Source organism: Lynx rufus, unplaced genomic scaffold (assembly GCF_022079265.1).
Source record: "Lynx rufus isolate CCGP_SWC_20201006 ecotype Redwood Valley unplaced genomic scaffold, mLynRuf1.p SCAF_7, whole genome shotgun sequence".
Taxonomy (NCBI): domain Eukaryota; kingdom Metazoa; phylum Chordata; class Mammalia; order Carnivora; family Felidae; genus Lynx; species Lynx rufus.
The window spans coordinates 125,804,308-125,818,082 of record NW_025814889.1 but is presented as its reverse complement, the minus strand read 5'-3'; the positions used below and the strand labels follow the sequence as shown (position 1 = coordinate 125,818,082).

General features: G+C 48.6%; 1 protein-coding gene across 1 annotated transcript in view; it reads left to right on the top strand.

Moving 5' to 3' along the window:
• The window catches only part of NUAK1 (NUAK family kinase 1), a 69,950-nt gene that overhangs the window by 42,336 nt on the left and 13,839 nt on the right, over positions 1-13,775 (top strand). The window contains exons 3-4 of the mRNA XM_047066169.1: positions 7,405-7,556; positions 10,871-10,936. Of these exons, the coding sequence (XP_046922125.1) occupies positions 7,405-7,556; positions 10,871-10,936 (218 nt within the window). The remainder of the gene's footprint in view (positions 1-7,404; positions 7,557-10,870; positions 10,937-13,775) is intronic.

Below are 13,775 nucleotides of genomic sequence, written 5' to 3'. Positions count from 1 at the left end.
TCCATGGAAATAGCCCCAGGGGTGGTTGTGGAAGGAAGATGGAGTCCAATGGCTGGACCAACATGGTGCCATTGATATTCTCCCCCATGAAGCTCCTTCCTTTTTCCTGGCCACATCCCCTGCCCTCCTAGGATTTGTTATTGGGCTCCCAAGTAGCACTGATGGTCCTACCAGGAATGAATGGTTCTTGACAAGCCTTCTGCATCCTTTCTTCTGCAGGTAGCTCATACACTTTCTTACTATTTCTTCTGCCTTCTGTGGGGTCCACTGCTGGTAGTGGGTGGCCTGGTTGGCTATGGTTCTCCTTGCACATGCCAACCGACATCCAGAGAGAGTTTTGGTTTAAGAAAAGACAATTAGTGAACTAAAGAGCCTTTCATTGTCTAAGCCAGGAAACACATTGATTCAACTCTGACCAACTCATTGGCAGTGGAGAGCTGCCAGCCCAGTTTAATTTTCTCGCTCTCACTGCCATGGGCTTTCGGACTTAAGGGATCAGAGGACCATTTTATGAAGCCATGAGCCCGTGAGGTGCTTGAAATTTAGTTCTGGGGAGGAAACTTTTGAAGAATAGATCTTGTATTGACTAAAGGGCCTATAATTAGGTTGCAGACAGTTCTTGCAAAGGAAAGATAACTCCATTTCTGAAATGAGAAATAAGCTACTTTCCATGAGGATCCTATGACCTTTAATAAGAGCACATCTCTGAGGAGTGGAACGGTGTGTCTGAGGTTTCAGGGAAGCAGTAAAATGCTGTCATGCAGGGAGGCAATCCCATGGAAAGAATGAACTAATTTCAGATATGGAGTTAATTGAAGGCAAAGGCATGAGGAGAATCCTGACCGGTCCACTCTAGGCCTTGGCTTTGTCTTTGTCTTTTTTTTAATGTTTATTTTGAGAGAGAGAGAGAGAGAGAGAGAAGAAGAGAGAGAACATGAGTGGGGGGGAGGGGCTGAGAGAGAGGGGGACAGAGGATCCGAAGTGGGCTCTGTGCTGATAGCAGAGGCCCACTGCAGGGCTCAAACTCACAAACTGCGAGATCACGACCTGAACCGAAGTCGGACGCTTAACCGACTGAGCCACCCAGGTGCCAAGGCCCTTGGCCATTTTGCTTCACATCGACAGAAACTAATGTTCCTCTTCTGACGTTACATGTAAACCAGAAAGACATCCTCCATTTTTTGTAACCTGCTCTCCACGGAGCATCCTGTAAAACGATTCCCACCCTCTCCCTTCCCAAGCCCGTCTTCTTCCCAAATGGCCTTGTGTATTTGGTTCTAAAATGGCTGGCGGATGGTTAAAATCCCAAGATCTCCTCACTCATCAGTGTTTCTCCCAGGCCAGAGCATTGTTTTGTAATACGCATTTTCTCGAGTTATACAAGTTGTGTTATTCCCCCCGGGGGCAGCAGGAGGGAGTCGTTAGGAGCTGGGTAATTAGCGCGGTTGTGAAAGCCAGACAATCAGAAGGCAGAGCTGGACTGTCAAACTGAACATCTGATGAAATTCAGAATTAATTTGGAGAAGTAGCTGTTGCTATAGTAACCAATCCCCACTCTCCCTTGAAATGGAAAATAAACAGAAAACAAGAGAAATCATTCAAGTTGGTGTCTGGGAAGAAGGCCTTTCTGCGGGACAGTAGAAGAAAATGGACAGAGTTTGCGTATCAGTCTGTGCAGAAACAATGGTAAAACCATCTCATGCAAGCAAAACTCTCAAGGCATTTTGGGTGGTCCAGTTCCATGCCTGTTTCTTTAGCAATCTTTTCAAGCCATTCGAGTTATCTCACAGATTTTTCTCTCTGATCATCTAGGTGCTTAAAGTCTGTATCACACAGGTTAGCACTTGATTTATTTTATAAACACTGCTGGTTGTATCCAGCTAGGTTGCAGCTCCTCAGGGCAAAAACAGTGCCTTATGTTGCCTTTGTATCCCCTTTAACTAAACAAAGCAAAAAGTGCTCCAGATTGGTAAAAAAGCATTTTCAGAAAAGCAGTGATGCTGGTCTCTTCAATGAAGGAGGCTCTTTATTGAGTACTATGCAAGGAAAGTAAATGGATGATGGTGGAAAGTGGTGGAGAGTCGTGGGAAGAACAGAAACTTGTGAGTCATATAAATTTGGGGTCAAATCCATATCGGTTACCCGCCCAACACAAATGCGTACAGATGAGCATCGAAAGACATGCACAAGAATGTTTACGGCAACACTATTCACAATGACCCGCACCTGGAAACAGCCCCAATACCCATCAACAGTAGAATGGACACAGCCCTGACATACTCCCACAACGCAACGAGAGTGAACAATCTTCCATTACGTGGAACAGTCATGGATTATTCTTACAGTGTTGAGCTAATGCAGCCAGCCGGACACAAAGAAGATATACTGCATGATTCCATTTTTAGAAAATTGGCAAAATTTATCCCTGGTATTGACCGATATTCATCACGGAGGATGTTCAGCCTGGAGGATGTAGCCTTGCAGGGGGTCAGCCCTGTTGTTTCACCATCGGAGTGCCGGCTCCCTATTTATGAAGTAGGGATAATGTTAATACCTATCTCGTAGGATTGTTAGGATTAAAGGTGACAATCCATGGCATGCAGTAATTGTCCACTAAGTGTTAACTATTGTTATCACAAATAAGCCTTCTGAGGAAGGAGAGATTACCATCTGACAGGGAAGGCTCTTGAGGGGAAGGGAGCTCTGGTCTATTTCTTAGGCCCAGGATCCTGGGTGCTGCCCTGTCCCTTGCTCCGTCTATTTATGATGGTTCTTCGCAATGTTTGGGCATATCTGACCCTCCTCCCCCCCCTCCCCCCCCCCAGAACTCCTTATGGGCATTCAAGGCCTCTGTGGCTCATTCATAGCCCTCCTCTCCTTTCTTGTCCCTTAGTTCCTAGCACCTGCCAACTGCCGCTGGTTCTGCTCCTGTCTCTGCCCTGGCTCATGCAGCTCCTTCTGCCTGGCCTGCTTTCCCCAGTCTTAACCTGGTAAAGTCTTCTCTCAATACCCCCCCCACCCCCCGTGCCATTCCCATCGTGGGTACTTTATAGAAGCGTATCGTTACACTTAAATCCTGGATCTGCAGCAAATGGACATGGCCTGGTGCTGTGGGCTGACTCAAGCTGAGCTAAGTTTCTATTCAGGGTTTTGATTTTCCTGGTAGGCCTGGCATGTCAAGGGCCATAGTTTTCCTTACCATTCTGGAGCCACTGGGCTTCTGGGTAAGACTGGCCAAGAGACACAGGCTTTCATTTTTCAGAAAGGAAACCCTTCCCAACTGGTGGAAAATAAGCTTTTGCTTAGTGACTAATAACATAAACACAGACAAGATTTCTGGGCTTATAAATAACCAGTTGTAAAAGTGCCCAAGGGAAGCGGCCCTTTTTGCCAGAAGAATGGCCAAGAGTTCCTATCACCTCGCTGATAGTGACCTTAACGTGGGCAAGGAGTCTGGGGCCAAGGGCGCGGAAGCTGGTTATTCTTCAGGACAGACCCCCAAGGCCTTGCTCTTTCTTATATGTTAGAAACCCTGGGCTCTTCTGGAAAAAATAGTACTTGATCTCTAAGGCCCTTCCTGCTTGAAAATTTTGTGATTCTGCGGCAGCCACAACACGTTTTAAAGAGCGATGGCAGCGGGGAGAGCAAAGTCGTAGGGTTTTATTTTGCAGGAGCTGGCTAAGAGGCAGATGAAGTAGTTCTGAGGAGAGCTCCCGTTTATTGAGCACTGGCCGAGGCAGCACGCTGGAGGAGCAAGACCCGTGAGCTCACGGAGTGCCCTGTGTTTGACTGATGAGACCGAGGGTCAGGGGGTTCACGTATAGGTGTGTTAGTGTAGTGGCTAAGAGCGTGGTGTGTGTGGTCAGACTGCGGGCCTCGGCCTGGCTCCGCCTCAGACTCTCTGTGGCCCTGGCAGTTATTAACCTGGGTGAACCCAGAATTTCTCACGTGTACAATGAGGATACTCATAGGACCGAAGCCATATGACACAATTCCTGCAAAACACTGGTCAGCTCAGTGCCAGCACACAGTAGCCTTCAGTAAGTGCGCTGTTACCAGAAGGGACTGGAAGCTTCATGCATATCACCGTGTGGCCTCCTTGGTGAGTCATTGAGGTACCAAGTCTGGAACTGTTGTTTGCATTTAGCTAATCTAGGGTTACAATCAGGGCCTTGACCCTGAGGCTTGGCTGTGCTGCTTCCTGTGGGAGGGGTGGGGGTGGGGTCGCAGAGCCCAGCGTGGCCACTTGGACAGTTCTGTCACCCGCTGCCCGCAAGCCCGGCCTACAACAGTTGAGGGGCCGATTTTATCACTTGGATATTATCTCGTTCACCCATTGTTCCCCAGCCTGGCTCCTGGTTAGTTCCTCTGGATGTCAGTAGGGGTGTTGAAATGGCCAAATCAACCCGCCAAACTCAGAGTCAAAGAAACCAGACTCTCCTAGGGCGATCGAGCATTAATTAGCATTTTCCAAACATTTTGCCTACGTTTGATCGCAGAACCCTATTTTTCCTCCAGAGTCTCTTGCAGGACTGTGCTCCACAGCACATGCATCTGGAACCATTCCCCGGCCGCCCTCTAAATACAGAAAGCCAGCTGAGGGTCAAGAGTGAAAGGCAGGAGACCAGTGAGGCGGGGCCTGCAGAGCAAGGGGTGGCTGGGGACGTCAGACAGGACAGAATCGAGATGTATTTTAGAGGGAGGCCTAGAAGGACTTACTAATGGAAGCTGTGTAGGAAAACGTCCGGTGCAGCGAACTGTTGAAACGAGTGTGTTTATGTCTGCATGATACCAAGTCAGCCGGTTGGAAAGAGACCGAAACGGTCCTGTGTCTGTACCAGGCGAGTGACCCACACCTTCTGATAGTCACTGAGGGGACCAGTGGTTTGGCCTCCCCTGGGGACGCATCAGACTTTTGTGTGTAGGGGGGTGAGGCTCCTTCTTTATTCCCCTGTCAGAGAACCTTCCCTCTTTCTTCCTTCCCCACCTTTTAAAATGAGAAAGCCCGCCGTCCTGTCCAGGACATATCGCTCCGTCATTTTTGGAGCCTGAGCCGTGCCTCCCGAGGCAGCTTTTCCAGTTTCCAAAGTTTATTGTTAATGAAAAGGGCACAACAGGCTGAAATCCCTGGCAGGAGCCAAGGCTGCAGGGCACCCCGAGGCCAGCAGACGCAGAAGCGGCCAATTTTGTCTGGCTCTTCTCCTTCCTCCTCCTCCTTCCCCCTTCATTTTATCAGAGACGTTTGGCCTGACTTGAAGGAGCCAAGAAGGAACTGGAGGGGCTTGAGCTTCTAACAGCCAGTGACAAGGTGTGGGAGGACAGAGGACCCAGGCCTGGGGCATGTTCCAGTTCCATTCTGTTCTCATTGAGTGTATCTGGGAGTCTGGCTCAGTGCTAAGGCCCTGGGGTCCGATAATATCCATAGTCACAATACTAGCTAATGTCACTGAGCACATGCTATAAGTGCAGGCCTTGTTCTCAGCATTTAACAAACCCAGTGTCAATAAACGCTCCCAACAGTTCTAAGAAGTGCTTACTAACGTTACTTACGTTTTACAGTTGACCAAACTGAGGCACAGAGAGGGCGGGCCACTCCCCCAGAGTCACACAGCAATTAAGAGGCAGACCCAGGAATCCTACTTAGGCGTGTCTGATTCTAAAACCAAACGTTTTATGTCTAAAAGTCCAGACTCACAGTCCAGGCAGAGGAAATGGGTATGTAAATCAGCACATAAATGTATGCGGTTTGAAAGTGATACGCGTATTAAGTAGCCACCGTGAGGGGCAGAGGGAAGCAAAATAGAAGCCATATTGGAGTTCAATCTTGACAGACGGGCCGGAGTTTCCCAGGCAGGTGAGACAGGGAGGAGTAAAGGCAGGGGGAAGGAGGTGGGAAACAGCAGTCATTGGTGGGGCGGGGGGGAGAGAGAGAGAGAGAGAGAGAGAGATTGTGAGAAACGACAAATGGTCCAGCACTGGTGGACATCAGGGGCCTGATGGGGGAATGGTAGAGACTGATGAGATGGAGGGATGTAGGCAGGGGTCCTTCAGGGACGGTCTTGGGTACCCTACAAAGGTTTTTATACCATGTCCCTCGGGAGTGATGGCTTTCAAAACAATTATTCTTTATTTTGTCTTTGCTCAAAGGATGTCCATCTTTGTGAAAGCCCAACGGAGCCCAGATAGCAGCAGAGTGGCTTTGGTGCAGGGGGTGTCGAGGACCTAGTGCCTGTGCTTTGTGGCTTCCCCTGACCAGCACCCATGGGCACCTGCTTGATGCTCCCTCCCAAGGACTTAGTCTGGCAGAGTGTGAACATCACTGCTAGGGAGAGTATCAGGGTTGGGGAGAGAGAAGCGGTTACAAGCATTTTGGAGAACAAGTTCCCTGGTGGTGTGGGGGTTGAGTAGGATGGGGCTGAGTCAGGGAACCCAGCCTGGGGTGGGGGGATTGCAGTGGTCCTGACATGCCACCACGTTAGGCTATGGCATCACGGGTCCCCACCAAGGCCAGAAGCCAGAGGTGAGCCATGTCCCAGTCTGGCAGCTCAGCCAAACTGTGCAAGTCGCCGAACTTCTCTCGCTCTCAGTGTCCTCATTTTTCAATTACTGGTATTTCCCTGAAAGTTTGCTGTAAGATCTAAATAAGTCAGTACATGTGGGGCACTCAAAACCTTACAGGCGCCTGGCACAGAGTAAAGGCTATGTAATTATTTACTGTAACTGTCCAGAATGCATTTAGGAAGTTTTGAGCTCGCTCATTCGATAATTGTTCATTGAGCTCCCATGTCAGCGCTCTGGGTGCTGGGGATACAGCCGTGAATGAAATAGACCAACCCTCATTTACATTCTAGTGGGGGTGACTAAATCAATAAATATGCAGAATACACGGAATAGGGCTAGGAAGGGTCCACAGGACCACACAGGATCTGGTGGGCCACATTTGGAACTTTGGGTTTTATTTTGAGTAAGATGGAAAAGTCTAGAAGGTTTTGAGCAAAGAGGTGACAAGTCCAGCCACCCATTTTGGGTTCAGAGTAGCTCGTGAGGTCCAGGCCGCTGGTCCATACCGAATGGTTAACGGATGGTAGTTGTTTGTCGTACAGGGGGCTGTTCTGGTGGGCGGGGCTTAGGAAAATGATCCTGATCAAGGGCAGGGGGCCATCGGAGGAGAGAGACACCTTTCCCTTAGGATTACAGAGGTGTGTCCAGTAACAATAGCGTGACGTCATCATCTACCTGGCCGGAACACTCGCCCAGCCCCTCGTGACGTGGAATGGCCTGACCCATTGCTGTCTCTTGGCCCCTGCTCAGTGACATCTCCGTCGTCCTCCCTCGCACCCTCTGTGGTCATAATTGAGCTTGTTGGATAAACAGGGTGTTTGTGTGTTGCCGTTCCCCCCGCAGTGTTTGAGAACAAAGACAAGATTGTGATCATCATGGAGTACGCGAGCAAGGGGGAGCTGTACGATTACATCAGTGAGAGGAGACGCCTCAGCGAGAGGGAGACCAGACACTTCTTCCGCCAGATCGTCTCCGCCGTGCACTATTGTCACAAGGTACGGCTGCGCCCCGCCGGGGCTTTGCTCACAGATGGTTTTGATGGTGCCACGTGATCCTTTTCATAGAATTCAGGTGATATCTGTTCATTGTCATGTGCATGGAGAACTTATAAAATAGAAGAAAATCACCATCCCCCGTGATTCCAGAATCCAGGCATAGCCCGCAAGTGACACTTCTGTGCATTGCTTTCCAGTCTTTTTCCTCCTACTCCTAACATCTATTTTTTTATTCGAATTTCTTATTTTGAATAATTTTAGAGGCACAGCAAAGTTTCCAAGATAATACAGAGAGCTCCCATTTGCCCCTCATTCACTTTTATCCTAATGGGAACATTTGACATTACGGCAGTACATTTGTTGAAACCGAGATACTAACATTCAGGCATTGGTGTTAACAAAACTACAGATTTTATTTAGAATTCACCAGTTCCATCACCGCCCCCCCCCTTGGCCTTTCTCCATTCCACGATCCAGAGCACCACAGTATGTGTATTTTTTATATTGGTGTCTTGCCTTTTCACTTAGTATTTTAATGTAAACCATTTTCCCACATTACTAAAAATTCTCTGTAATTATTGTGATTGTTGGCCATTTAGGCTGGTTCCAATTTCTGGTTAATATATTGTAGTGATTGCTATCTTTATATATTAACCTCTTCCACTCATCTGAATGATTTACCTGAGGGATATTCCAGAAGTGGAGTTACTAAGCCGCTGGTTGTGAACTTCCTGTGCTCTTGGTATCTTTCCTCACATAGGTTACACCCACAAAGGTTACGTACCTACACGTACATTTTATTGCAACACGCCTAATGGGATGTGCTCATGATACAGCCAGGTTGGCTACCCTTTGTCTCTGGAGAAGGAAATGAAGGGCACAAATGATTCCAAGACGTATTTCAGCCATCATTGTTACCAATTATGTTAATCATGATCCCATCCTATTCATGCTGTTTATTTCAGGAACATTCTTTCACTTTGAGGACAATAGTGACTTGAATCCAACATGGCGTCCAAAATAGAGTCAGCTTCTTCATTCAAATGATTGCCACATGGGGCCTTCTGGCTTGTTAAATATTCTGGTTAATTGAGAGTGGCTCTGTAAGTAATTAGAAGATGATTATTCAGGGGCGCCTGGGTGGCTCAGTCAGTTAAGCGGCTGACTTCCACTCAGGCCATGATCTCATGGCTCAGGAGTTTGAGCCCTGCATCAGGCTCTCTGCTGTCAGCACAGAGCCTGCCTCAGATCCCCTGTTTCCTTATCTCTCTGGCCCTCTGCTGCTGGTACTCTCTCTTTCTTTTTCTCAAATTAAACATTAAAAAAATTGAAAAAAAATTTGATAATTCAAATCTAAAACCTTTAATCCACATGAACACTGTTGGACTTCACTTTGCTGACTCCAAAGGCACCGATCAGATCAAACAGTATTTTATGCTTTATCATCAGGCATCATCTTAAAGCACTACAGATCATATTTTCATTATTTGTAGTGGGTGAAGACTTAGGCTTTTGTATGAATGGGGCTTTATCAGACTCATTCCATCTTACTATGAACACTAAGAATGCAATAACATAAATCAAACTCCTCCCAATATTTAAAACTAGAGAAAAATGGGGTAGCTTGTATTCTGTATCTTTCCTCCAGGAGCCTTGGTTTGTATATTTCTGAATTCAAAACACACCCTTGAAGTTTTGTGTTAGAAAAAGCGTAGCAGAAATACAACTTTTGTGTCTTCAGCCAGTGCTTTTGAGGATATTAGGAACTGTCAAATGGAAAGGAAAATAAACAATAAAGCACCAACTATAAACATGCAGATTCTGAACTAAAGAAATCTTTTTTTTTTTTAAGTTTATTTATTTACTTTGAGAGAGAGAGAGAGAGAGAGAGAGAGAGCATACGGGAGGGGCAGAATGAGAGGGAGAGAGAGAGAATCCCAAGCTTCCGGCAGTACGGAGCCTGGTGTGGGGGCTCAAATTCACAAACTGTGAGATCATGACCTGAGCTGAAATCAAGAGTCTGAAGCTTAACCGGCTGAGCCCCCCAGGCTCCCCTAAAGAAATCTTGAATGAAACACTAAGAACTTCTAGCCAGTTGGTTTGCTTACAACAGCAGCTTCGATTGCAAATGCCCTTTATGCCGAATGATATTAAAAACTCACTCCCTGCTGTTTGTGCACCCAGCCCAATGTAGCTGGTTGTCTCAGTTCCACCTCTCTGCCCACGCCCACCCACCTCTTTAAAAGATCATTGGGGGGGCGCCTGGGTGGCGCAGTCGGTTAAGCGTCCGACTTCAGCCAGGTCACGATCTCACGGTCCGTGAGTTTGAGCCCCGCGTCGGGCTCTGGGCTGATGGCTCAGAGCCTGGAGCCTGTTTCCGATGCTGTGTCTCCCTCTCTCTCTGCCCCTCCCCTGTTCATGCTCTGTCTCTCTCTGTCCCAAAAATAAATAAACGTTGAAAAAAAAAAAATTTAAAAAAAAAAAGATCATTGGGTTTTACAAAGGATCATGAGTACTAGTTGTTACTGCTGTATAGACCAGCAGTCTGTTGGTTAATGACTGCTTTTCACCCTCTGTAGGCTAGCAGCCTGTCACTGCACTTCAGCGTCCAGCCTTGCCAGAGTTGGCTTGAATGGAAAGGTCACGTAGGATGGCAGGGACCCGCTTTGGTCAGTCCAGTGGCTAGGGTCTCATTGGCCCCTCCCACCGCCTCCCATCACCTGAGTCCTGCCAGCAGAGAGGGACTTATTGAAGCTGCCCTCCCAGCTGCTTAGGAAATTTCCATGGGGGTGTTACTGTTCTGCTCTGAACAGATCTGGATTAGTTTCATGGGTCAGAATAGATTGAGCAAGTCCCCTTTCCAGCCTTGGGCAGGCAGGCAGACAGACAGACAAGCCAGGTCTGTGAGCCCCACTTTCTGAGTCTCCAGCAGAGATATCTGCTTCTTCCCTGGGAAGCACACTACAGACAGACATTGTTTGTCCCTGCCTGCGACTATATTGCTTTCACACAGTGGAATTACATTCCGACAAAGACTCCCCCTGCTGTTTTACAGGCTCTGAGGGAGAATGGATTCCAGTCATTTTTCCCTCAACCACACAGCAAGTGACTAATGCTCTCCTGTCCCTGGTCATTGGCTGGCGGAGAGCTTCATGACAGTGAGAAAGGCCCTGAAGGTTGGAGGCGAAGACCACCGGGCTGGCGCATTTCTTTAATCTGTCAAATCGTTCCCTTTGCTCCCCGGCTCTTGCTCCCTCTTTCTTGATCTCATCCCAGCCATCCCATTCAGTCCCCTGCCTGTGTTCTCGTTTCAGAACGGTGTGGTCCACCGGGACTTGAAGCTGGAAAACATACTGCTTGATGACAACTGCAATATTAAGGTAAAGCTCGTGTCTCGTTGATTGATAATACGGAGCCTGGGGATTGTGGCTGGTGGGGCTCAAGCAGCCCCAGGCTGCAGCCCAGAAGTCAGGCATCAGGCGGCTGCTGGGTCCTGCCCTGGCAGGCAGGTGCAGGCAGTCATGGGGCTTAAGCCATCAGTTCAGCTCGAACACTGAGATTCAACAAGCATCTCTCCAGCTCCAACTGGATGCCAGACATTGATTTTCACGCTGGGATGACTACAGTACAGTCCCCGTCCCCAGGAAGCTCATGGTCTATAATCATCGCCATAAAAACACTTAGGACAGTAACAGGTTGCACATGTTACTGATATGCAACTTGCCTGATATCACTTCCATTTAATCTTCCCAACCCTGTGACACGGGCACTGTCATTTACGTCATTTCACAGATAGGGACGTGAGGCACAGAGAAGTTAGGTAACCAACCCAAGGTGACACAGCCGTAAGTAGTGGAGTTGGGGTGTGAGCCCATGTCTGCGTGACTCCTGAATGCTTGAGTTGCCAGCAGGGTCCCAGGTTATGGAAGAGTTGGAACTCCTTCCCTGCCACCCTCCTGTCACTGCCATGCCGCCTCCGTCGCCCTCCCAACCCTCCCACCCCCGTAGCCAGCCTTGGGACTGGGCAGCTGCCAGACAGGATGATGGCCTGTGCTGCCGGGAAGGAGCATACCATCAAGGGATGGGCGTACTTTTACGGAGAGTGTTATTGCTGGCTGCCGCTGGAGCTGAAGCTCTCCCGGCCAACGGGGTTCAAGTGCCTCCTGCGGAGCTCTCTGAATGTCCTTTTGATCACGTCTGCAAAATAAGCAAATACGGTTTCAAAATAAACGGAGCCCGCCGCATGGGTTTCATTATGAAATGGCCTCAGTACTCCCGCCACCAGGGGATCCCTCTAATTGGCCGCTGGTGACGTTAGTGCCTCATCCCTGGTCCCGGGACAAAGCATGGGAATGACCTCGCATCGTCCCCTCTTTTTGTTGCTGTTGCTTTCATTTGAGAGGGTGCATCACAGGGAGACTGTTTCCTCTCTTGGAGTTTGGATTCTGTTTGCAGATCATGGTGGCAACCATGGGTTAGCATCATCCTTTGAGAGGCTCCCAGAAGCCATGTTAGGGTGACGTCTTGTTTTTGCGAGTAGTGGACTGTGGTCACACATTTCTGTGTTAGTCCACAGAATAAGGAGGGAACAATTGGTCAAACAATTTCTTCCTAGGATCAGGCGGTGCAGTCTCAAGGTCTCTCCCTTTCTGGCAAAGTGGCTGGATTATTCTCGTAGGAGCACTGACTGTGTGGTTGGAAAATTCTGTCCTGCGTCGCTTACTAGCTGTTTGCCATCGGGAAAGCCACTTCATCCTGCTTCTGTGACTATAAAACGGGGTAACCGTGATGCTCACAGGCTTGTTTTGAGGACTAAGCAAGATACCCCGTGTGTAGCTTCGTACATTGCTGAGCACCGTGCAGTGAGTCAGGGTTCAGAGCGGCGGCTTCGGAGTTGGGTAGCCTGGAATTTGAATTTGAACTGCAACTCTGCCCCTTACTAATGGCAGTATTTTGGATAAAGTACTTGCCTAAGCCTCAGTTTCCTTGTCTGTCCAGTAGGGATGCTGGTCCTGTCTCTGGGGGTTGTTGTCTACTTGTCCAAGTTTACAGTGACTACTTCCTGAGCAATTACCATGTGCCATGCCTTGTGCCCAGTCCTGGGGAGTCCATGGCAAATGTGAGGATTTTAGACCATATATACTCAGAGCACTTGGCACTCGGGTCTTCGTGTCCGAAGCACCCGTGCAAATGGTTGGCCACCGGAGAGGACGTTGAACAGGGAGTCAGCTGCTGGGAAGGTGCCTGGGTCCTGGGGAGTGGTGGCCAGGCCATGGCTACATAATTGGGTTCTTGTCCGAGGGACACATTTCTAAGGGTTTGTGCCTTCCACCCTGGTAACTTTCTCAGCGATTCGTCCTGCCACCTGCCCTGGGAGCTCTCGAAATGAAATGTAGTCTTTACAAGGCCTGGAATGTGAACCTCTGGCTTGGGGATTGGCTTCTGTGGGACAATGTGACCTCTTGGTCCCATGATGTAGTCCCAGAAGTGATAAGGCACATAGCTTCCTATGGAGTCATAGAATTTCCCAATGGAGGAGAAGAATAGTTAGAATTCTGAAGGCAATTGTTCTGGGAACAATGGTGCAGGAGCCCAGGGGAATGGCTCATGCAAATGAGCCATAGGGCAGTGGGGTTGGGCCTCAAGGCTCCCAGGACTGAGCCCTTCAGTCTGCGCTCCCTGTCCTTTGTGTAGGTGAATAGCAGATGCACAGAACGTTAATAAAATTGAACTGTCGGTCATGTTTTTTCTCCTTGTCTTTTCTTTTTTCTTTTTTTTTTTTTTTATATATGAAGTTTATTGACAAATTGGTTTCCATACAACACCCAGTGCTCATCCCAAAAGGTGCCCTCCTCAATACCCATCACCCACCCGCCCCTCCCTCCCACCCCCCATCAACCCTCAGTTTGTTCTCAGTTTTTAACAGTCTCTCTCCTTGTCTTTTCGTTAAGAATCTCTACTCCTGGCATTGCCCAAGGTGAAACACACAAGAATGGGCCCACGCGCGCCCACCCCCCATCCGCACAGAAACCAAACCTTCCCATTCCCCAACACGAATTTTTCCTTCTGCTTGTTCAAGGGATGCTGCTAGGATCTGAGAATCCTAGAGCTTGAAGAACGTTGAGGGTCATTTTCTGACCCCCTTGTTTGCATGATGAAGGCCCAGGAGGTCTAGGTGACATGCCCATGATCATGTGCAGTGAATCCATGTGGGCTTTC